Source organism: Lepidothrix coronata, unplaced genomic scaffold (assembly GCF_001604755.1).
Source record: "Lepidothrix coronata isolate B3197 unplaced genomic scaffold, Lepidothrix_coronata-1.0 Scaffold184, whole genome shotgun sequence".
NCBI classification, from domain to species: Eukaryota; Metazoa; Chordata; class Aves; order Passeriformes; family Pipridae; genus Lepidothrix; species Lepidothrix coronata.
Genome location: NW_016690364.1, coordinates 124,766 through 148,505, shown reverse-complemented (window position 1 = coordinate 148,505; position 23,740 = coordinate 124,766). Strand labels below are relative to the sequence as shown.

At 42.5% G+C, this 23,740-nt stretch overlaps 1 protein-coding gene and 2 long non-coding RNA genes across 5 annotated transcripts in view; 1 reads left to right on the top strand and 2 right to left on the bottom strand.

Moving 5' to 3' along the window:
- The window catches only part of COL8A1 (collagen type VIII alpha 1 chain), an 86,094-nt gene that overhangs the window by 59,973 nt on the left and 2,381 nt on the right, over nucleotides 1-23,740 (top strand). For all 3 annotated transcript variants that reach the window (XM_017830828.1, XM_017830827.1, XM_017830829.1), the window contains one exon: nucleotides 21,931-22,246. In XM_017830828.1, the coding sequence (XP_017686317.1) occupies nucleotides 21,934-22,246 (313 nt within the window). In that variant the 5' untranslated portion in view covers nucleotides 21,931-21,933. The remainder of the gene's footprint in view (nucleotides 1-21,930; nucleotides 22,247-23,740) is intronic.
- LOC108505135 lies at nucleotides 972-23,723 on the bottom strand. The gene is made up of 3 exons (XR_001877397.1): nucleotides 23,713-23,723; nucleotides 9,364-9,369; nucleotides 972-1,050 (listed from the first exon to the last, which is right to left on the bottom strand). It is a non-coding gene; the product is annotated as an uncharacterized LOC108505135 (long non-coding RNA).
- On the bottom strand, nucleotides 14,331-15,228 carry LOC108505137. Its single transcript, XR_001877398.1, has 2 exons — nucleotides 15,125-15,228; nucleotides 14,331-14,887 (listed from the first exon to the last, which is right to left on the bottom strand). It is a non-coding gene; the product is annotated as an uncharacterized LOC108505137 (long non-coding RNA).

The window sequence follows — 23,740 nt, the reverse complement described above, 5'->3', positions numbered from 1 at the left end:
GAGTTTTATTACCTATGTACCTCAGATGTGAGTGCAACCACTGCTTTTTGTTAAATCATTACTTCTAGTATTCAGGCCTGTGCTGCTGAAACGAGAAAAAACTCTACTGTACCAATCTTTTCTTAGGGTGCATCTTTCCTGGGCTGAGAATATTCAGAGATAACCTAGGAGTGTGAATGGGATTAAACAGTAAAAATAGGACAGCAGGTGAGCCAGGTATTGGCCAAATTTTTTGCAAAGTGTATTCTTTTAACCTCCCAAGTGAGCTCTTTTTTTGCATTCGTAGGTTCACAACCCCAGTGTATCTCAGCATGATCATACATGAGGAGTTTGTTGTGCATGCTAGGAGTGCCAAACACTTGAGCCCATGTTGTGTCTGTAGGTGCTGAAGGCGCCTGGTGGGGTTTTCCCTGTGCCTCCCACAGGCATACCTGACAATGCCACGAGGGATCTATTTCCAGTCTCAGATGCTTGCATGCTTGGCACACGTTGTCCTTCAGGCTCAGGCAGAATACCCATTCCAGTTGTTGTGCAACATATTCCCTTATATCCCTCTTGATACAGATATTTTTGCACCCTGAGATACAAATCTCTTTACTGTACCTGAAACTTGATGTCCATTCTACCTGCATTGGAAGTATAATAGTTACCCATGCAAGTATGCAGTGGTTGTGAAGACCTAAAGATAGAAAGTCTCACCAGACAGTCCTCCTTTGACTTCCTTCTCCTTTTAACTTCCTCTCTCCCCTCACTTTTTACCTAGATACAGATGATTTTGCTCTGAGATTTAGTAGTGCTGAAAGGAGCAGAACAGATGCCTGAATGTACATGTTACTTTGTCCAGCCATGGCCAGATGTGGAATACAAACACAACTTCACATGTGATTAAACCCAGCTAGGAATGAATATGACCCCTAAATGGGCGTTATATATCTGTAGGAACTGCAGACACACTCCAGATTCATTCCCTTTCTTCCCCAAATATAGAATGATTAAGCTCAAAGGGCTGATGCTTACCATTGCCTACCCACCAGCAGAAAAATCTGCAGACTTTGATGTGCTCAGAGTAAAGCATATTCCAACATGATACACTTCCATGATAGCCAGAAAACAAAGGCCCTTGCCTTTTGACAAAGGAGAGAGTGTCTGAAAAGCTAAACACAGACTAAATGACAGGAAGCCAGAAAGAAAAGGTATTTGTTAATGCTCAGCTTGTATCATATTTGCCCTGGCCATTACAAGGAATATGCTGTTCGTAATGAGCTGTCTGTAGGTGATCAAAGTACGTGGAAGAAAGGAAGACTCTCCTCATTCATAGGCACAGGCAAACATTGTGTCTTAAAATAATATTTTACCTTTACCAGAAAGAACTATCTTTCATTTATCACAGTGTGATAGTTCAGACATGAAGGCAGTATAAAGCAGTTGTGCACCAGCCAATATGGGCCATAGCTCCTATATAAAGGACAATCATGTGGACATGTTTTTTTTTTATTTTGCTTATTTTTTCTTTTTTTTAAGTGCAAGAGGAGTGTTAGACCTGTGTCTGTGCTGAGCGGACGGCTCACGCCACCTATGGGGCAGTGTCAGTACCAAGACGTGTCCGCTCCCAAGGCCTTCCCATGGAAACCTAGCAGTTTCTATACTGATCAAAAATCGCTCCAACAGACGTTTGAATTGGCTGTAACACTTGTCAGTATTTAAATACATATACACCGATGAGAAAAATTTGATGCTACACCATTTGGCATTCAGTGTGCTTGTTTTTATAAATATACTTGCTAACAATCCATTCTTTTATCCCTGTTACAAATAAGAATACATAAACATCTGATTCTCCTTTGATTATTGCCACAAATTAGTTACAGTGACTACATCAGGAATTAGAAAAATTATACAAGATGGGTTTAGTAGATGGGTTTAATACACAGCCCATTCTGACTACTGAAGACTGCAGTAGGGAATCTAATAAAACTCCAAACAAAGTTTACAAAGCTACAATTGTTCATATGAGCTGACCATCCCTGAACTGCCCGATGCAGTGTTTGCATTAAGCCTAGATGAGTCCCAGTGTGCAGCTTTGGTGATAAAGAGGAAATGTCTTAAATTGTAGCTGTAGAAATAGTACCCTTTCCTTAGGAATAACAGTATTTCCTTTACAGAATTGTGCAAGTGCCAGCCTTTCCACTGCTTTCAGAGGCTCATTTCAATCACCCATTTCAGCTCTTTTTTCACTCATTAGCACTACCTACTCCTTAAGTCGTAACAGGCAAGCTCCAAAAGCAAGTCACAGCCTGAGCAGCTGAGCTTGAAGGTGGAGGCCACTGATGGTGGTAGGAGTGCTTCTCCCAGTTCCCTAAAGCAAAGGGCTAATCCTCTAGGACAGCAGGCCCCAGGCTGGCTTGCTCTGCCACCCTGGGAGAGGGTGGAGGGGGAGGAACCAGAATCTGAATAGGTGAAGACACAAAGACTGCAGCATCCCCCCAAACCAGCTGGAGCACTGGAAACAGCCTGTGGCTGGAGGCCAGTGCACAAAAAAGACATGGCCTCCCCATGCAGTTTACACAAATCATGCCCTGGTTTGTTTTGTCTTCCTTAAGCAAACTCAGCTGCTTACTGCATGACAAGGACTTCCATGATTAAAACAAAAAATTATTCTAAACCTTATTACACTCTTTTCTCTTTTTAATGTACAAATGCACACCAGGCCAGTGTGATTTTTGGTCAGGACTTCTTTACCCTCTTCACCTCCTTCTCACCAAGACTTTTACAGTCATGCTGAATGCCATATTGGAAAGTTGGCAGTAAGGAAGGCTCCTCCGCTGTTTCTCAGGAGATGAACTAGCTACAAACATGAAGCAGTTGTTCTGTTCAGCCATTTTATCCCAATTTTACACATGGACAATGCCACTGATGCAAAGGAGGATACTTCTCAATTACATTACTCAGAGATGAGCATCAGAGCCTAAACTTTATTCCTCTCTCACAAAGTGCAGACTTGTAAAGTTTCCTTCCAGTAAGACCCATTTCTTATAGTTTTTTTGGTTTGGTTTGGTTTAAGTGAAGTATGCATTTTTCTAGGACTGACGAATTTCTGGAAAAGACTCTGAAAAAAAAGGTGCTCTGGTGATTTTAAAACTGGAGTGAAATAAATACAGAAGCAAGATAATTTCATTAATAATAGTGACCTAATCCAGGAAAAATCAAAATGTCAAGACAAAGAAATGTGTCCCTTTAATTGCAAAGCATTATTCAATCTCTTAATAACATCACAGACTGTGAAGGGAATTGTTCTTGAAAGACACTGTAATTAAAGGCATAGGATGGATGCTTGTGTGAGGGTTTAAAGCGAGTTAATGAATTGTATGTAGTCAGACCAAGCAATGAATTAGCATGTAGAATCTGAGTAACACATTGAGGATTTAAGAAAAAATGCGGATAGTGCTACAGTTTCATATTAACTGCAACTGCAGTTCTAATTTGCATGGATGAAATAGAACAACTGAGGTGAATAATTGCTTAAGACACTCCGATATACACAAAAGCAAGGCCAGAAAAAAAAAGAGCAGGCAAAATATGCCACCTAGCATGAAAAAAAAAAAAGTAGCTCCAGTCCTGGAGTCCCCAGAGACAAATCCATCTGATTTTGCTTAAGCAAACAATGTGGGGGGATGTCCTGTTTCAATTTCTTTTTGGCCTCCACTATATTGTTTATCTTGAGTGCTCATCTTCTTGACAAATATATTTTCAGGAAACTATTCTTTTGCATTTCATAGCCCTGAAGAGAACCTGAATAAATGTGTCAGCTCATCAAGACTGACTTGCGGTCTCTCTGTAGCTTTATTTGAAGTCAGGTTCAGAGGGACCTGTAAACAGTCAACTGCAGAGTCTGGAAACTATTGGAAACAACACAGTGCACAAAAGAGCTTACTGCCACTTACTGCCGCACTTAAGTAAGTTTGTTACACATTCATAAGCACCAGAAAGAGAAGGCTGACTTAGTATAGCCCTCTTTTAGATGCTTGACTTCTCACAGCATCACTCAGAGCTAAGTAAGGAGTTTCAGACCCATTTTGCAAGTGAGGAACTGAAGCAGATTTAGCAAAGTATGGCAATACCTATGGCAATACCACAGCAGCCCCAGAAGCATATGCAATGTCTTGCAGAGGCACTAAAGATTTAACTTCACACCAGGTAGCATGAACACCCTTGTCAGTCGGGCTGCACCATCTGGATGCTCATCACAGGTTGGCTTGCCAACTTACTTCTACTCTTGTGCTGTAGACCTCATCTGGAGTCCTGAACTCCAGAGGTGTCCTAAATGAGACATGGGAACTGAGGGACTTTAAAACACTACAAGACACTCCACTGCCATTGTTTTGCTTGTGTCCATTGCTTCTTTCCATCTCCAATAGAAACTGCAGTGTTCAAGGTGGAAGAAACTTGTGAGCAGGGGTTAGAATGTGCCAAAAAGTAGGAGCTGTGGAGTGACAGCAAGCAATATGTATATGTTGGCTCAGGTCTGCCTTTTCCATGGCATCAAAAGAAAAATGATGCTGTAAGTAACTTGCCCAAGGTCATAGAGGTAGTTTAGAACACCCTTACACACATGCTTAAAAAACTCTAGTTCTTTTAAAACTTGAGCCTGCCGCTTGAGTGATGGTGTCTGGACATACCAGGTCAGGGCTCACAACCAGAATTCTGCCACCCCCTACTGCAGTCCCATGGTGTGAGCAAGCAGGCAGGATTCAATTCCAGCATAGGAGTTTTTCTCAGAGCTACTGCCCAATCCATTAGTTAACTCAACAATACCAGACAGTTTATAATCTCTCTTCAGTCTTTTCCAGAGATACGAGCATGTCTAAGTCTATCCTTAGGAATTAATTGGGGAAAAAACGTAAGCCAGTATGTCCTTAGTTCTCTAGGCAGCATGTCCTCATAGGAGACAGGAACAGTATTTCACATTTATAATTTTCTAACCCGCTCCCCTCCAGCACTGCAGGAAAGAAAGAATATCTTAAGAGAACAGTAAACATTCAGCATGTGCCTTATTCACCACGCTGATTCAGAGCATCAGCCTCACATTCAGAGACAGCAACTGTGGGAGTCTGTGTTCTATCTGGAGAAAAAAACATTGTGTTCTATATGAAGAAAAAAACACTGGCTTTTCTGGACACTGACACCTCAGCTCATTTTTTATGCACATCCTTTGGCAGCCCACAGCAGAGCAAGGCTATGGAAATGCATTTTAAAATGTGGCAACCTTCAAAATGGGTTTTTCTTGAGAATCATCTATATCATAATTACAGAGGCACCACTGCATTTCTTTACAAAACAATTCAATTTAGGATTATTACTTTTAGTCAGTGAGCCATCATCACCAAGAGTGAACAAGGCTGAATGATGAGTAAGTTTAAAGCATCTTAGTAATGAGTTTAATATATTTGGAAGCCCTGGGTCCTCCCACGCTTTTTTTTTTGCACTAATTTGCTGTGGTTGGACAAAGATCAAAGGTAATAGTGTGTGTACCAGAACACAATATGATCACTTTGGTTAAATTCACAAAAAAGGCTAACATCTAACTTGTCCATGTCATCTTATTTGGCAAAAATAATAATGTAATTAAATGGTTTTAAGTACTAAAAACATATGTATCTCCTTACATTTATACTTTTCCCCCCCTTTACAAAATAATGCTTTTGTTAGAGAATAAACTTCATGAGCTTCATATGTAACTGGTGGAATTTTGCAACTCAATTATTTCTTCATCACAATGGCAAGAGAAGCTCCAGCACACAAATAATCTAGAAGATTTATAGACCTGATTGCAGAGCTGATGCTTGGCCCGCAGAGCTCCCTAGCAGGCCAACAAGGAGTAGTCTTTTCTGCAGGTATGACGTGGGTTGGCTGGTAGCATCTACTAAGCCACGGGGAAGGATATGAGTAGAACATTTACAGCCCTATTTCTAGCTAAACTAAAAAATCTTTGAAGTATGATATGTTGATTACATGAGCATTAAAAGCAAACTTCTGCAGGAAATGGGATCCACATGCATGTTTTCTTGGGAGTTCCTTGTAAAACAACGGTCAAGTCTGAACATAAGTATGTATTTTTAATGTAATAGATAGGTTTACGTTACAGGTTCTTCCCTCATTCTCCTACTGCCTGTAGGTCTGTACATCAACAGAGACATCCAAAGTCTGCTTTCATTTAATTAAATGGGATCTTTGTCGCCAGTTGAAAAAAAAAAATATCAGATATATGAAATAATGTCTGTTCTCATGACATTTCCAGCCCAGTTTCCAGGAAGACTTTGGGATAGTTTTGAATAGATAAAAAGAACGATAAGAAAAACATTTCCTTAAAAGAAAATAATTAAAGGAAAGCAACACTCCCACTCATCTTCCAACTCTTCCATCTTTGGAAAATTTCCTTTTAGCTCAGAGGGGCTAGACAAGTGAAGCTGTTCATCTGGGACATCCTATTAAATGTCATCATTGGCAAGATAAGATGTAGTAAAATGGATTCAAAACCAATCAGTGTTGTCCACTTCAAACAGGATACATTTAACCACTGTGATAATTTCTACAACAGAATACCAATATCAATAAACTAAGCACATGGAAAAGTTAATACTCAGTGATACTGGTTATTCTGCTTAAAAATCAGAATTGCTTCCCCTGCAGTCAAAATGCTACTATAATTGAGAATAGAATTGGGGCCAGTAGTGGATACCTGTTTACTTAGCTACACAATAGCTGGCCAGGGTTTGGGCATTTTTAAGCTAATACAAACCAGAGTGATTCTAATTTTACTGCCTGGAAATGGTAATTTCATAGATCTAAACTGACATTTGTTCCTTGCCAAAATATTTTGCACTGGCACTTAGTGTTGGAAAGACCACTTTTTTTCTACTGCCAAGAACTGAACAAAAACCAGCCAAATTATTCTGTTCTTAATTGAGCAAAATTCTCATTGTAGTTGTGCTTGATTAAGAAAAACAGGCTGCAGTCTATTGCATGGATAACTGTCTGGGTATATATACGTTGAGATCCATTTTAAAACATTTAACAACTAGCAAATTTTATACAGGTTACAGTTCTCATCAAAATTAATGGGGTTATGTCAAGTTACCTGTCTGCACAGGTGACCAGTTCTCTGACTGTTGAATTTCATGAGCTTCTAATGTTGCTAATTGTCACATGGAAGCAATTAATTGAATTACTAGAGAAAAATCTGTTCTAGATCACATAAGGTTTTTCTTTATAATTGTGGAGGCCCATATTACTGAACTCTAGGAAATATCCTTTTTTTTTTTACTTTAAAAAATAGATATTCACCAGTATAATTGATGTGCAGGCACTGGAGGGACACAAGTTTCTCAAAGTTACAGTCTCTACTGCATGTAGTTTTCCATCATGTCTGTTCAAGTTTCTGCATTTTATCTGTGTCACAGATCCTCCCAAGGAGAATTACTAGACCTTCATAGTCAGGAGGTTTCATAAAATATTAAACTTCAGCAATCATTTTTAGCCTGAGGCAGTCAACGGAAAACTAGCCAGGAAATTCTTCAACAATATTGCGTTAATAATTTTGCATTTCCAAATGAAAAATAAGTAGGTTTGTCTTCTCTTCCATAACAGTTATCACTAGGTTATGAATGCCACAGCAGTGTTTCATGGTCATAATATACTGATGACTGCAAGTGAAGGAAAACACAAATCTCTCCCCTTCCTCTGGATGACTTGTCATGGCTTAGTCCTCGTTTCAGGTGTCACATTTAATCAAGATGAGGACTTCATTCCAAACCAAAGACGTAATGGCATGAAATCCTTACCAAAAGAAGAAAAAAATTATTTTCAACAGACCATGGTTAAGGGACTGCATTATCTGGGGACTAAATATAAGTAGAAGGTAGAAGAAAGGATAAAACAAGGTATAGGTATTAGTAATAAAGAGAAGACGGATAAAACAAGAAGGAATTCAGGAAGGATCGGGATGCATAGAGTTAACAGCAGTTCTCAAAGGTGACTAATGAGATTTGTACACACATTAGGAGATAATCCAGTCTAGAGTCTGAACAGGCAAAAGAAACACAATTGCCAAAAAAGATGAAAGACACCAAGTTGGATGGTTTTTTTCAATTTTTCAGTGATTTTCATTACTGGTGTCGCTTGAAAATGAAAAGAGAAGGATGATAATCTATTTCTACAGATACTATTTGAAACATTTAAAGGCAATGGCATTGTCATGTGAGAGCAGTTTGTACTTTTTGCCCACTATGTCTTAAAAGTTTGCCTTGCTTCGCCTCTCAGCACGTTATTTTCAAAAACCTGTAATGAAAACAGTACCTAATGAAAGAGCAAACATGGATGTCATACAATCCCACAGATTATAAAAGCTCTTAGATTTTTGTCCAGTACAATCAGTTCTGATTTATTATTAAAGCTTAAATTGGTGATGATGGAAGACATTGGATTACCCCTCAGTTCCAAGCGGAGCACTGTTAAGTCTCTGGTATGTCAGTTAATTCCTTCACACGTTCCCCTCCATTCTGAATCCAGCTCTCCTCCAGGTGCTTCTTCCTTTGCCTTCCATGAAGCTGCTGCGCTCTGGGGTCCTCTCAGTCAGCAGTATGAAACAATTATGCCACCACATAGATGCAGAAATACCAGCAAAGCTGACTTGGGAGCTTTTGATTTTTTTATTTGATGGATTATTTCATTTGTGTGCATATGCTCCCGTGCATGTGCATGGGCAGCACTTGCTATCCCAGCACATTGCTCAGAGTTGCTGGTATGGCTGCTTCTAGCCTTGACATTTAGTATTCCTTTAGCAGTAAAATGCTCCTACTCTAAACACAGCCAAAATTGCACCCTGTGTCCAGTACTGGTACTTGCCAAAGTCTCTCTCAAAGGTTTCTGGAGCTCACAAAGCTGCAAACACATCTTTTGAAAACATTAGCCCCTGGATGACTTTACTAGTAGAACTTGTGAGTACAGTCCTTTAAGGAGCTCATTCCTGCAGGATCTGATCAGCCTTACTGTTTAACTTATTGAGAATTTTGCGACAATTTTCAGGGATTACTGCTCAGACCTAAGAGAAAAACCCTCTCAAACTCTGAGCCCGTGGGCTATAATTATGTACTCAAGAACATCTCTTTCCTTAGCATGGTTAAACAAGCCTTCCACAAAGCAGATTAGAAGTATTTCTATCAAGAATACATGATTTCCACTAACATCTGAAAATCTGAGCAGGTTTCTTGACCAAAGACAAAATTAACTTGGAATTAACACAGGTGCCCCATCTCAGAGTCAAACGAAACACAGAAATGAAAATCATTGTATGCATTGCTGATAGACACTCTGCTGTTTGGAGAAACATGAGATCCTTTTCCTTGCTAGAGAAGTATCAGCCTAATGGATTTATTTTTGATTTTGGCTGAGCCATGGCCTGTAGGTAGCCATAAACCTTTGGTTCTGATGTTCAGCAGTAAGGATCTGGTGGACAAAGTTTGTGGGGAAGGATATGATGTCATTTAAGTACACTGTTTTTTCTAATGCCAGATTTTGTGAAGTTAGTCATTGTTGACTTAACTGTATCATCTGGGGAATACCCAGTACATGCCTTAACTACTCCTTTGCATAGATACAAAAATAATTTTTTTAAAATACAAAATTGCTTAAAAGTAATCCAGATTTTGAAACAAAAAAAGGAGGACTGGGCAGGGAATGGAGGCCTTAGTTGACTGACAATACAGGACACAGAACCTTTCAGATCCTAATCCATGATGGGAAGTTTGCATCTGGCTCCATAATGGAGTCCACATGCCTGAATTAGATGCCGGGACTCCATGCATGTGTGTAAGTTGAGTTAAGTGCCTCAGAGGGGGATTCACAAAAGCCACTGTTTGGGGAGCTGCCTAAGACAGCCAAATAGGAAAAGTTGAAGATTTCAGTTCATCCTAAATCCTAGCTCTCTCCTGGGTTTAAGCACCTTCTGGTGAATGAAGTACACGCGCTCAAGCCCCTTCACTCTCGGTTCATAGCTCACAATCCTCTTTTGTAGGCAAGTGCCAAATTTTTCTTTCAAACTCGGTGCAGCCATCAGCAGCTCAAGCCCAGTGTCCCTTCACTGAGGAAGAGGGGTCTAATTCCTTCCTTTAGCAGAAGGCATTTAAGTTCATATTTCCTTCCCCCTAGGCATGCCCGAGCCAGCAGGCTACAGGCATCAGCTCCCAGGAGGGAGGTAGGAGCTGGCAGAGGTCACAGTAGACCCAAGAAGCCACAGAGAGGAGGGAAAGCCCATGAGACCTTGTCTGAAAGACTGGGAGGCATCAGCAGGCAAAGGGAGCCTCAACTCCACATCTGGCACTGAGAAAGGTTTGGGACCAGTGGGACCACTACTTTGGGGAGGATTTCAGTGATGAGACAGATCAGGCAAGAGCTAATCAGTCCCTGATCGGCGGCTTGGATTTTGATTATGGATTGAAGTGCTTTAATTCCCCGTTCCAATCCTATATCCTTTCAGCCCCAAGTCTGCCACGTAGTTCAGCAGGCAGCTGAAGGGAAGCTGGTGTCTGCCTTGGATCCAGTTGAGCAGCAGGGCAGCAGTGTGTTTGTCAGCCTATCCCCACTGGCACAGCCCCTCATCCTGGATGCAGCACTGATGAAATAAAAGTGCCGACTCCCACTGCGGCTGTTTTATAACCATTAGCCCTGGGAGTTGAGCACTGACCAGCTTTGCAGCCTGAATATTTGCTAGTCTCACAGTTATCATGGGTCCAAATGGCTGCACTGACCCTTTCAGATTGTTTCTCTTGGAGTAGAGTTGGGAGACTTAAGTGAGTGACTGATAGTATTTGCTCTTCAGCACTTGGCTTTGCTTTCCTTTGGCCTTGGTTAGGTTGTTCCAAGGTGACAGATATGGTAATTTTAAGTCCTTTAAACCGTAGTACACTGGATTGCATATAGGAAATTAATTTCCCTCATGACATTTTTGGAGTTTCAATGACTATATATTTTCACGGATGCAGGATAAGTTTGTGTGAATGGGATGGGGAGGGTCTTGCACGTGTTTCAGAAGTGTCCTTTTTCTTCTATGTGCTTTTGAGAGACGTAGCAAACATTTGTTATAAGTATTCACTGAATCAGACCTACAGGGAGTACTTCACAACTCAGGCTGTCATGCTACCCTTGTTTCTGCACTTGCACTTGTAGAGTGGGAAGAGAGTGGTGTCTGTGTAGGCCTGTACACATTACATTTGTTCAGAAGTAACAATGATTTCAAGCTTTTCCTCCCTGCCCCTCAACTAGTCAAGTGCTTATGTTGCTGAAGCACACTGGACTAAGATGCATTTTATTACCTGCTCCACAAGAGGAAGAGGAAGAAGGTCATTATGGGCAGATCTTTTCTGGCATGACACAGGAATGTGTGTGTGCAGTTCAGCCATGGCAGTTAGAGGCGTCCACTGGAGTTTTCGGTGGGTTTTGGTCATGATTTGCTCCCAAGTTCAGATTATGATAGATGTACATTGGCATATCCACTGTCAACCATCTAGTAACTTCCATCTTCATGTCTTCATCTTCAAAGGTATGACCCAGAGCACAAAGGGTCTTTCATAAAAATTAAATTCCCAGTTTTGAAATAATTTTACCCAAGTGAGCGTTCAGTTGTGGTTGTTGTTGTCTATAATTCACCCATTTAGGAAATACGATCACAAGGTAAGATCTGCTTGATTTTTGTGAATGGAATGGTGTCAGGTCATGATTAGCACATCCTAACAAATATAACGATATCTCCAATATTTTATAATAAAATAGGAAAATAACTGTTGGTAAATAATTTTAAAACATGCTCCTGATTTCTGTCTGGGTGGAGTAGTCTAGTATGTTTAACTTTCTAAGGCAAGATTATTTCTACCACTGTTTGAGCAAAGGTAGGAAAAGTATGCAAAGGGCAGGAATTTTTTTTAATGGCAAATAATCTTCCAATAAAAATTGTCTGAGAGGAAGTTTTTTCAAGAAAAATATTTTACAGACATTTGTTATTGTTTTCATATCTCCCTTGGACTGGGCCTTTGGAGTTCCGGGAAGCTGCAGAATTAGAGCACAGCAAATAAAAATAAGGGAGAGAGAGGCTGCTCTTTCTTTCTCTTGACAGGCTCATCAAAGCACAGTGAACGGAAATATTGTAAATTGCAACAATTCGTCTCCAAAATAAAGCCTCCAAAGCCTTTTGCTTTTATTAAAAAAAAAAAAAAAGAAAAAAAAGTCATGAAACAGCATGAGGGCAAGAGCCAAGAAAACACATTTTGTACACCATCAAAGTGAGAAAAGGAACAGAAATGCTGTGCCGTGCCAGTTTCAGACAGAGGCAATCAAGCAAATTTTATGGCAAGAAGACAACGCGTAAGGCCACAGGATTGCAACAGGAGTCACAGAGAACAATAAATTATTTCAAATTAAGATCAGGCCAAGCACTTCAAGAGTCTGGCACAAATTTCTTGCTTTATAGTGCAGGAATTCCCAGGATTGTTAAAGTAAATGCTATAAGGGGTTGCAAAGCCTGGAGTGTGATCACTACACAGGGGCACATGAAATAACGTTTCCTTATAACCAAAAGACTTCCACCAAAGAACCCATGCACCCAGAATTAGTCTCTTGTTCTTAATGAGATTTCATGATCTTGATTCCTTGGTAGGGTTTAACAGCTCCCATTTAGATCTGTAAAGCCCATATTTAATCAGAATACATGCAGTGCTAAAAAGAGCTAAAACATTTTAAACTTCAGAGAAGTCCCTGCTTCATCACTGATAATAAAAAGCTAAAACTTACCTCTTTCCAAAGAGCCATCCCTCCTGCCTGCCTCAGGCACTCTGTAGCTGCCAGGAGCACTCACCTCCCAAAATGTCCCATGGCAGAACACCGGCCAGACCTCAGTGTTAGCAAAGACAGACACCTGCCTTTCCCAAAGCTGTGGCTTCGTTCTATCCACCCCGGACACAGTGCAGCCTTTTTAGCTCAATGAGGGCATGGTGACAGTGGTAGGATGTCACACCACAGCAGGGTGCTGCGGGTGGCCCACAGGCCATGCAGGGCAAGTCAGACATCAAGTGGCACCAGCAACTGAAACAGTACTTGCTACAGCCTCAGGATCAAGAGAAGCACAAGAGCAGCTTCTGGCTACTTTCCCCTGGTCTCCTTAGGTTTAGCACTAAGTATACCTTAGCCTGAAAAGTCCACCCTGCATGAATATTACAACTGCAGGCAGCTCTACTGCTTTATGTAACACTTAAACTGATAAGAAGACAGATTATCTTCCCTGCCACATCTGTAACAATCACTCATTGCCATTACCAAGAACACTTCTATAATCAGGATTTGTCTTTCTTTTGTCACCTCTTGGGAAGTGTTTAAGAAAAATACACTCTGGCACCTAGCAGATGCACATGTAAGCTTTCCTAAAGGTATTGAGATCTAGTAATTCACAGAATGTTCCCTCTCTAAGCAGTCTTCTCAGACACATGTAAGAAAATTTTAACCCACACTGTATTAGAATAAAATATACAAAGCCAGAGTTGATCTTTCGTGCCTCTTTAGGACTCAATGCACCTCCACAAAGACAACAATTTATTTTTTCTGCTTTTAGTTCAGTAGTGTGATTAATCAAATGAGGAACTAAGAGTTCTCTGACCAGTAAAACTGACAGATAACCTTCCGAATAAGATTCTGGCACTGGCAGATATTTGGGCAAAGATTTAGGATGTGCTTCAGTTTACTGTCACAAAAAGAGATAATCTTCCCTCATTTCTGTCTACCCCTACACATCTGATGAGATGGAGCATTTCACTGATTAACAAGTTTAACAGTGAACTGTGCAGAATATTTACTTGTCATTCAGAGCCCATTGCTAGTGTGTGGCCTGCTCACAAAGCTGTAGCTGTCTGAACCGAGAGGTAGTGAAATGGAAACTTTATTTACACTTTCACCAGTGAGTCTAATTCATAGAAGCACTGCCTAGAGGCACTGCTTTGGATTAAAACAGCAAAATGTTGTGATACACTTTGCAAACTGTTGTACTATGATAACATGCAAACAATTGTACCATAAAAATTTGGGAGGGTTCTACTGCACGCAGCCAGCACAACCTGTCCCAGGGCAGAGTAAGGCCAAGAGTGATGAGTGACAGCTGAGAAAGGAGGTGTCCAAAGAAAGCTTGCAGTTCCCTGTTCACACTGTTCTGCAACCAGAAATCACCATAGTTCATTATCAACACCTCGAGGTTCAGCCTACTGGATCACACACCTCAGTCTGAAGCACATCACCAGTTGTCTGTCTTTGAATTTACTTTGGGGTAGTGGATTGGCAGTAGATGCAAAGCGTTCTTGCCAAAACAATCTTCATACCAACAGCTCTCCTAGGAAACGGTTGGTTGCCTACAGATGCACTTCCATGAAAACCAGCCTCCTTTCCAGTGGGCTGCACACAGCAAACCTGTTACATCTGATAAGGCAAATTCCTTGGACAGTGTCATTGCCTTTGCCCCACAGGGAGCTCCTTCTGCAGCACTGGGTAGCACCACCACTTCACCACCTCAGTCCAGTTCCCACGTTGAACAACCACTCTTGTGCTCGGACACATTGGTGGGCAGTCTCGGGCTCGGCGCCAGGAGGGCGGTTACGTGCTGATAAGTGGGGAGGCAGCTCTAGGCTTTGATCACTTTGTGTGTTCCACGTTATTGGGTCCAGGTTTGTGTGCCTCACGCAGCCGGTCGCTGAACCGGGAGCTGGTGACAGTCGCTAAAGTGCCTCCATCAATCTGCCTGCCACCAAGATTGTAGGCAAACTGCCCAGAAGAGAGCATTAGGAGAGGATTCGAGTGCATGCTGTATGGCAGAGAACAGGAAAATGTATTCAAAGGCAGGTATTTTCTAAATCCTACCTATAATTAATTCTAATCCCATAATTAAAGTCGCATGCTTTTCTGCAAACATTCCCCCACGTTGGTCCTTCATCCCCACCCCAAGGTCAGACACCGATTCATGCAAACAAGCACATGCCACCACGCCAGAGAGCTGCATCCCCGGGGACTGTGGTCACCCGGCCAGCGGTGCCCAACTTACTGATCCTTGTCACGGCTCCCTGCCATCTGACTCCAAGTAGCTTTCAGGCATTTTCCAGCAAACAGCATCTGGGCCAGATCCTCAAAAACACGCAAGAGATGAACTCCCCTGGAAATCAATTACTAGTGCCAGGCATCTTAATATCATCGTAAATCATGAGCTTCATGTTTGTGTTGAGTCAGCAGAGCCTTGTGCCTGGGAGTTAGGGATTATGGAGCTGCCAATCTAATCATGCCCAGGTTTGCAGAGAGAGACGGAGATGCCTACCCGGGCCCACGTAAGTAGGCTCACAGCACACTGGGCACAGGGAGAAGACTAAGGGCAATGTAATTATGTGTCTGCATGGGCTAAAATCTCCTTCTCATTGTGGCTGCCTCCACTCCCAGGACATATTTTCACATAGATATGCACATATAAATACCTGCACACAAGCAACAGATACAGGCCCACATGCAGATATACACTGTTTGGAAGCAAGAAACATGGGAAGTCCAAGGGTGCCCACAGAGAGCTGGGTGAGCTGACTGAGCCCAGGAATGAATGTATTTGCAGAAAGACTGGAGCAGAGGCAATTGCTTCATCTTTGGAAATGCATTTACAAATGGAGACCACCCCAGGAATTGCAATAGAAGATCATGTAATTATCAGTGAAGCCAAAGACAGCTTATAGTTGATCATCGTTTTTTAAGATGAAGCCATTTATTTAGATGTTTTCACACTTCTCTAAGAAAGAAACTGCAGGCACCATTTTGAATTAAAAAAAACCAAACAACCTAGAAACACGCCATCTGCCACATGTTGAATATCTCCCATTAGCAGCAGGTTTATGCATGCATGCATTTTAAAATGTTTATTATGACAATACTTGTTATGACTGCCTCAGATTTAGTAAATACCACATGATAATCAGACACAGTTGTTAGACCTTGAGCAAAATATGATTTATTTTTAACATACTAAACAATAGCTATTTCTTGGTAATCTAAACTGAACACAGACACTTGAGACTACTTGGTTTCCTTGGAAGGGACAGTGAAAAGGAGGAAGGGAAAAAAAAATAAACCTGATCTCTGTGGGATAGTTTCACAAGAGGCAAGAAGAAGGATTACATTTACCATAAATCCTACTTTCCTCCCTACTGAATGCACAGGCCCTTATAGACACTTTAGCAAGGTAAACTCTTCACCTACTCAAGAACAAGTACAGCTTTCAATGAAGTTGCAGGCACCATTAAAAGCAAAATTATGTGGAACCCCAAACCTGCTTGGGCCAAAGTCAGGCATGGAGCAACTGCATCCTGCCAACAGCACGGCTGGGCCCTCGCACAAGGGCTGCGCTCTCATTTACTGTCCTCCTGCTCTTCGCTGCTGAAAATAAGATTAGGTCAGTGTAACTAGTCTTAATTTGTGTTATGAAACTGGTTAGCTTTCAGAGGAAATCCCTGTCAAGTTATATTTGGTTGCCTTCACTCCCTGCTTTTATGTGGAGTATGACTGAACTTGCAAAAAGAAACCCCCTACCTTGTATTTAACTAGTCTGCTGGCAAATTTGAAAACATAAAATAACACAAAACTTTTTTTGGGCACAGAAAGGCAGAAGAGTGCTTTATATGCAAGCGGTAATGTGTGCATTAAATGGCACTCAAAACTCTTGAGTATATACAAAATGATTTGGCAAGAAGAAGGTTTAGTTTTTTCCTGCCCCTGAGAACATGAGTTACCGCTAAAATTCAGTCTCTGTACAGTACAGGGAGAAACCTTCAGAAAGTACTCACTGACTGACAGGTTAGTCCTCAAAGGCGTTAATGATCCAGAGCTGAATTCTAGCTGCCATGAAGTTTTGAAACAGTATCTTTGAAAACTGTGGTGGGAAGTTCACTGCTCAAGTCACCTACACATCGTGGCACTGGTGCTGAGAACAACCACCATTTGCCTGACTTTTCACACCCCTCACTTGAAGTCACTGGATAGGAATAGCTTAGTTCACTACAGGAACTAAGGCCTTGATAGCTACTCTTCTAATTTTGTGCTAAAAATTCTTCTAAGAAAATTAGCTGTCTAACAGAATTAGTTTACAAATGCTGAAATTCAATGCTTTTCATGAGGTGGAAACCTTAACAAAAATATGCATGGAGTGGGGGTGTGCACATGCTTGCAAGTATAACCGAGTGATTTCATGGATCCATATTGCAGGAAAGAGGAACAGCAGAGGTTACTTGTTTCCAAAGTAGCACCACAAATGAAAACTGAAAAGAAATTGCTATCACTTTGTGAGGATTTTAGCTCTCTCTTACGAGCCCTTCTTTGACTTCCCAAGAGCTGCCATGTACCTCTGCATTATGGAGTGAGGGCCAGCCAGGAAAATCCCCACAGAGAGTCACTGTGCTGCTGCTGCTCCTTACGTGTGGTGACACATTATTTGCGATTTCCATTGAGTTATGCTGTTCCTGCATATCTCTATATGTCAGGCTCACCCCAAAATTAGCTGTGTTCCTAACCACTTTCGATCTTGAGTGAAAAAACATCCTAGAGAATTTAGCTTTTTATCATCAAATTTTTTTAGTGGCACTCTTCTGGTAACAAAACCTCTAGAGTCACTAGGATTTTTATTTTGTAGAAGTGATTTTCCATGTGGAAACCTGAGCACTAGCAAGACCATCCCCCCTTGTAGTGGACATCTGGTCCTCCAGTTTCAGGCAGCCCCTATGGAAGGGACCCCAGGGAAGAAGACTTCAGGTCACTGAGATCTACTCATGCCTTATGCCTATTTGGTAAATACAGCAAAAAGCAAGGTGTAGTAAATTAAGCCCATAGGAGTAGTCTCTGGCTGAGTGTCTTAGAGGTTCTGAGATGTGGGTAAACTTCAGCTAAACCCAACATTTGTTGCAGAGTGATGACTTTCCTGTAAGAACCAATAAATCAAGATCTGGCTTCCACGTTTTGCAAGACCACCTATGATTTCAAGTCCCAAGTGGATGATCATCACTCTTTCCATACATTCTTTACATAATTAGGCTAAACCAGCCATTATTTTTTCACACCAACCTAAGAATTTAAGAATTATGACTGCTGGTACATTTTGTTTTGTCTTCAGTTTCTACTGAAAAACTCAAATAGTCAGAGGAAGGTCCTTTCTCGTTTTCTCAGGAGAACAGCTCCACCGAAGAGATTATTGAGAAATGTTTTCACTTGAGCTTTGCCCATAAAAATGTGTTTTTTCAGGGACTCTCACCCACAAAGCCAACCACATGCACTCACACACGAGCAGCTGAACACTGTGGTTTAGGATAATATTCCCTCATCCTCAACTGGCTTGTCCCACCCCAGGTAAAGCAAAATGTTTATTGTGGCTTAATTTGAATGACTGGTGCAAAATGACATGTCACATAGTGTGAAGGCATAGTTGCTTCTCCTCCATCTCCCTTCAGACATCAAAAAAAGGTAAGGTAAAATTTCACTTTCTCCAAGCCTTTGGCTTCTCTAAAGGTGCACAAATACACAGACACATTCCTATTACTTTCTGACAGAAACCCAGGAAAATCCCAATCCAGAGCCAAATTATCACTCCACTAACAGACACACCTTTGAAAGTATGTCAGATTGCATTACATGAAAGTGTTTGGAGATGATCCCTAAATTGCTGGGATTTGGGTGAAAGGTGTGGGAAGTCTTACACTTTGGCTGCATCTTCAACACAGATTTTTCTCCTCCTCACTCTGCTATTTTCCTAAAGTTCTGACACTGCTGGGAAAACTCTCCTTTTGCTATTCATAAACTCTGAAGGACCAGTCCAACATTTACGATCTATAGTCTTCTTTTGAAAACCAAGAACAAGATTTTCAGTAGCTTTTAGGCATTTAAAGATGCTAGTGGTTTCCTAGTGAGGTCTTCAAACCAGAGCTGTGCACTCAGGTATTCAGAAACCAACTGCAAAGCAGAAAAAATAAGGTCTTCAACTTCCCTCAGTACATAAGTAACTTTTTAGAGAAGCTGAGTTGGATGAGACAGGCAATGAGCTGTAATACTGAAGACTATCCTCGGCATCCCTCCTACTGCCAGGCAGGCTTGCCTTCTAGTGACAGCATCTTTTAGGGATAATCCAGCAGCAGCACACACAACTCTACCACATTTCTCATCACGACTAGTTTTGTCTGATCTCTCCTTCCTTTGGGAGCGGGGAAGAGATGAGCTGTACGGCCAGCACCAAACACAGGCTGCTTCTCAGTACCTGCAGCAGATCCCAAGACCCAGACAGCTCACAAGGCCACTGGGGAGGCTCTGACCTCCTCCCACAAAGATGTCAGCCAAGTCCCATCTAGCACAAGGTTGTTCAGTAAATAAGCCCCCACCTTCCACTTCAGCAAGTCACAGGCACCAGCCCCAGCCAAAATCAATAGATGAGAAGCAATCTGTCATTTCCAGGCCACACTGGTTGGGTTATGATGAGTCAAAAAACATGACAGGAAACACAGATGTAGTGAGATCACCTTCTCTGGAGCCTTCCTATCTCTAGAAGTCTTGCCTCATCTCCCTCAAAATTTCCACGTGGGCCCACAAAAACATCTCGTGTTAAACTGCAGGTGTGCTGTGTGACACTTGGCAGGGCCAAGGGAGCCCAGCACAAGCAGCAGGAGGTTGAGTTCACCCTGAGCTACGGGCAGGCTGGTGTCTCCCTGAAGGAAATTTTTTCAGTTATTTCAAATACCTCCCACTTGCACACAAAGCCCACGTTTTGTAATAAAAACAAGGACAAAATCTCATCCAAAGGAATTCTACCTATTTCCCTCTCTACTTATTCCACTGAAGTTATCTTTTTAAAAAAATAAACCCCCCAAAACTGGTCACCAGAACAACAAAGTAGCCAAGAAGCTAATTTAATAACCTCATTCTTCAAAATCCACCCTGCCCTTCACACTTGTAGGTTTCAACAACAGTCCTAAATCATCCAATATCTTCTAATTTTTTTAAAGGTTTTGCTGCATTTCTGTTTTCATACGGGCAGTGCTTTTCCTTTGTGAGAGATGCACAGAATGGTGCAAATTTTCCAGTAGCTGGGATTTTCCCTGCAAACTGAGGCAGGTGTCACACTACAGAGAGGCAAAGCTGCTGCAAGTTACTTGTTATGGTATAGAATTGGGCAGGAAGGCCAACAGAGGACAGAATGGGGACATCTCCCCCCCCACAAAAAAAAAGGAAAAAAGAGATTGCTTAGTGTTTTATGCGCCCAGATGAAGCTGCAGTGGGTTAATAAGTTACCATGTCCCAGCCAGGCCACAGTAACTGATCATGCACAGACTGTCCTTGAAGTCCAGTGCCATTGGGCTTTAAGCAGAAATACCACATCCTAAGGCCCTAATCCTTTAGCTCACAGCAGCACAGCCAGCTGTGGGCTAAAAGCCACATTAAACTCACTGGAGGAGAAGCATTTGCTGAAATGCTGTGCTGAACAAGGATGAGCAACTGTGCTTGCACTTTGCCACATGGCAGCCGGTTACATCCAAGACTTTGAATTCCTGGGAAAGAAAGTGACTGCAGAAACTCAACTGTGCAACATATGCTCCACCTAGTGTTTACTCACTAATATTTCATTTTCTTAAATGGTTGTTTCGCTGTTAACACACAGTTCCATCTTTTCTGTAGTTCATTTGTCTTTATAGAATTATTACTGAAAATAACAACCTTCTGCTTGTGGTTCCAACTACATAATTTTTATTTAGCCTCCACTACACCTTCAGTAATGATAATACATGCCCTCATCACACTGGGGCGCAGCAGCTGCTGGGAGTGAGTCCCAACAGGCAGTTTGGCAAAGCTCTGCAGCACTAGTGACTTGGAAGAGCAGGGGGGCTTTTCCAGGTGCCCAGGTTGGGTGCAAGGCATCTTTGCATGGTGGAAAAGCAGGGACGGAGGGACAGACATCAGGCCTGGCAATTGCCAAAAAGGGCAGGATTTGGTTGTGGGATAAAATACTCCAACACATGGAGAGTCTCATTTTACCATAAGCTCTCCCCAGTTTGCACTCCTCTACGGAGTTCCTAGTTCCTGATTTGCTGTTCACCTGCTGGTAAATGCCCTTACTGCAGAAAGGAAAGCCAACAGCAGATGGGACAAGACTTCCCATCTTTAGAAAACAGTAGAAGACGTTTAGAAAATAGTTTAACATTCCCAGAGAAAGTCTTGGGTTGGCTGATCTGACTGGAGCAGTGATGACTCAGGCAGCCCTTAGATGGCCCACTTCTGGGTAGAGGCTGAGATGATCCCAGCCCAGTTTTAAGGCAGGAACTGGTAAGACCTGCAATAGGAACAGACTCTGCAGCCATGGGGCATAGGCACAGATTTAAGCTGCGGAAACTGAGCTTTCATTGCTGTGGAGAGCGGAAGGGGCACTGACAATTTAGCTTCCTTGGGCAGAAAGTGTTTATAAGACCCCCACATCCCCTGCCTGCTCTTCCCCTGTGCCAGAGCTTGCAGCAGAGCTTGCCCAACCTGTGCTGTGGTGCTGACACAAGTGAGAAAGCAGCAAACTGGGAGCAGGTGTGAAGAAACTGCAGAGGGCACCCCTGGGGTAGCATAAAACTAAATACATATAAGGACATTTACCGTATTAGTACTGTTTGAGTAAAAGCCTCCAATAAACCAGATACAGGCCTGCTGCTCGATGTCCTTCAGGGCAGTGCACAAACCAGAGCCAGTTTGCGGAGGTTTAGGTCCAGTTTGCTGCAGAAAATGAGAGCATGTTGCCCTAATGGGAAACACAGACCATGAAAATCTTCTGCCAACTGTGGGTTTTGTGGTGTTTTTTTGCAGGTGATGGCCGCGCTGCTCTTCCCTGTGCAGCTGCTGGCAGTGGCTGTCACCGTTTACCTGGAGCTGGTGAGGTCTGCTCAAGGAGGTGCTTACTATGGGATCAAGCAGCTGCCACCTCAGGTGCCCCAGTACCAACCTCTTGGACAACAAGTACCTCACATGCCGCTGGGCAAAGAAGGCATCCCAATGCAGCACATGGGCAAGGAGATGCCCCACATGCAGTACGGGAAAGAGTACCCCCATCTGCCTCAGTACATGAAGGAGATCCCACAGAGGCCCCTGCTTGGCAAGGATATGGCTCCCAAGAAAGAGAAAGGTAGGCTGGGCATGTCCCTCCCCAACCCTGCACGATCCCACCCAGTGCACCAGAGCACTGTTTGCTGGAGGGGGGGCCTGAACATTGGAGCAGGCTGCTGCAGGCTGGGCACAGCACCCCTGTGCCCAAAGGACTGGCCAGGTTGGTACCTGGCCACAGGTGGACAAAACAGGCTGTGGGGCAGCTCAGGGTCACCAGCACAAGTCCGCAGTCATCCTCTGGACTGCAGCACAGCCTCTGAGCAGCCCTACCTGTGATGAGCCTCCAGCACCCAGGGCTGGCCCCAATTTGCCTGGGTGCTTGTTCGAGGTTAGAAGAAACCTCGTAATCCCACCTGCCTGCAGAAGTCCCTCTGATAGGGTTTCAAAGGATGGCCCAGGTAGATGGGCCAGGGTCCTGCCTGGATCTGCTCCCACTCTAACTGCAGGAACCAGACATAAGAGCTAACAGCCCCAAGATTCGAATTTATGAGAACATCACAGTTATGTCTGAATTTGCCCAGACTCTGTGATTTAGAGGTTTGCAGATAAGAGTATACAATTGCTCTTCCAACTCTAGAGTCCTCTTTCTATAGGTTATTTATGGGTGTAACAGAAGATTGAAAGTACAGAGGTTTACTGCACAAGTCTGCACGTACAAGCACTTTCTGTATTCAGTAAAGGAAGTTTGGACAGTATTAAGATATTTAACAAAATAAGAAAGAAAGTCCAAATACAAAGGGTGACCAGGAACACCCAGTATCATAAAATCCTTGTGAGGACAGCCAGCGTCTGTGTGACTTCAGACAAGCTGGTTAACCCTTTGTCTTATTGAGGCTTCAGCTAACCACAACGTCCACTGGCTTCAGAGGGAAATGGAATATTTTTGGACTGTCTGAACAAACACCACTGGCTGCGAAATCAACCCATCTCATGAGCAAAGATCTTCTACGTGCATAAAACACAACATGTGCAGAGAGGAAGGGTTTCTGCCTCTCAAAGAACAGTTAATTCTCTTGTCCTGAAACCTCATCTCTTGCCTTCCCCCAAGCCTCTCACTTTTTTATCCCTTTTAGAGCTGGAGAGATTTTCCACTTAACATGAAAAGCCTGCAGCTTGAAAAGCAACTGACCCCAGCACAAACACTCACACACAGAAACTCCCTCCCTGACCTGCAACGCTGTGGTCGCATACACAAAAATGTGGGTTTGGACAATAGAATGACTTTGCAAAACATTTAGAAGAGATGGTTAAGGACGTAGGTTGGTTTCCAGTAATACCTTAATGGGATCCAAAGCCTTGGTGAATACAGACATACCTACATACAAACCTTACTGACAGAATCTTTTTTAATTGATCTTGCTCATGCAAGCCCTCCAGCAAAAGTACTTTTATGCCAGGACTCCTCCTACAGCACGAAAGCACCGAGCAGCTTCTGTGTCTTGTAAAAACTCTTAAAGGTAGATTAATGTACAGTAAATATGGGACAACGTGCAGATTTTGCTGTTTAAGACTG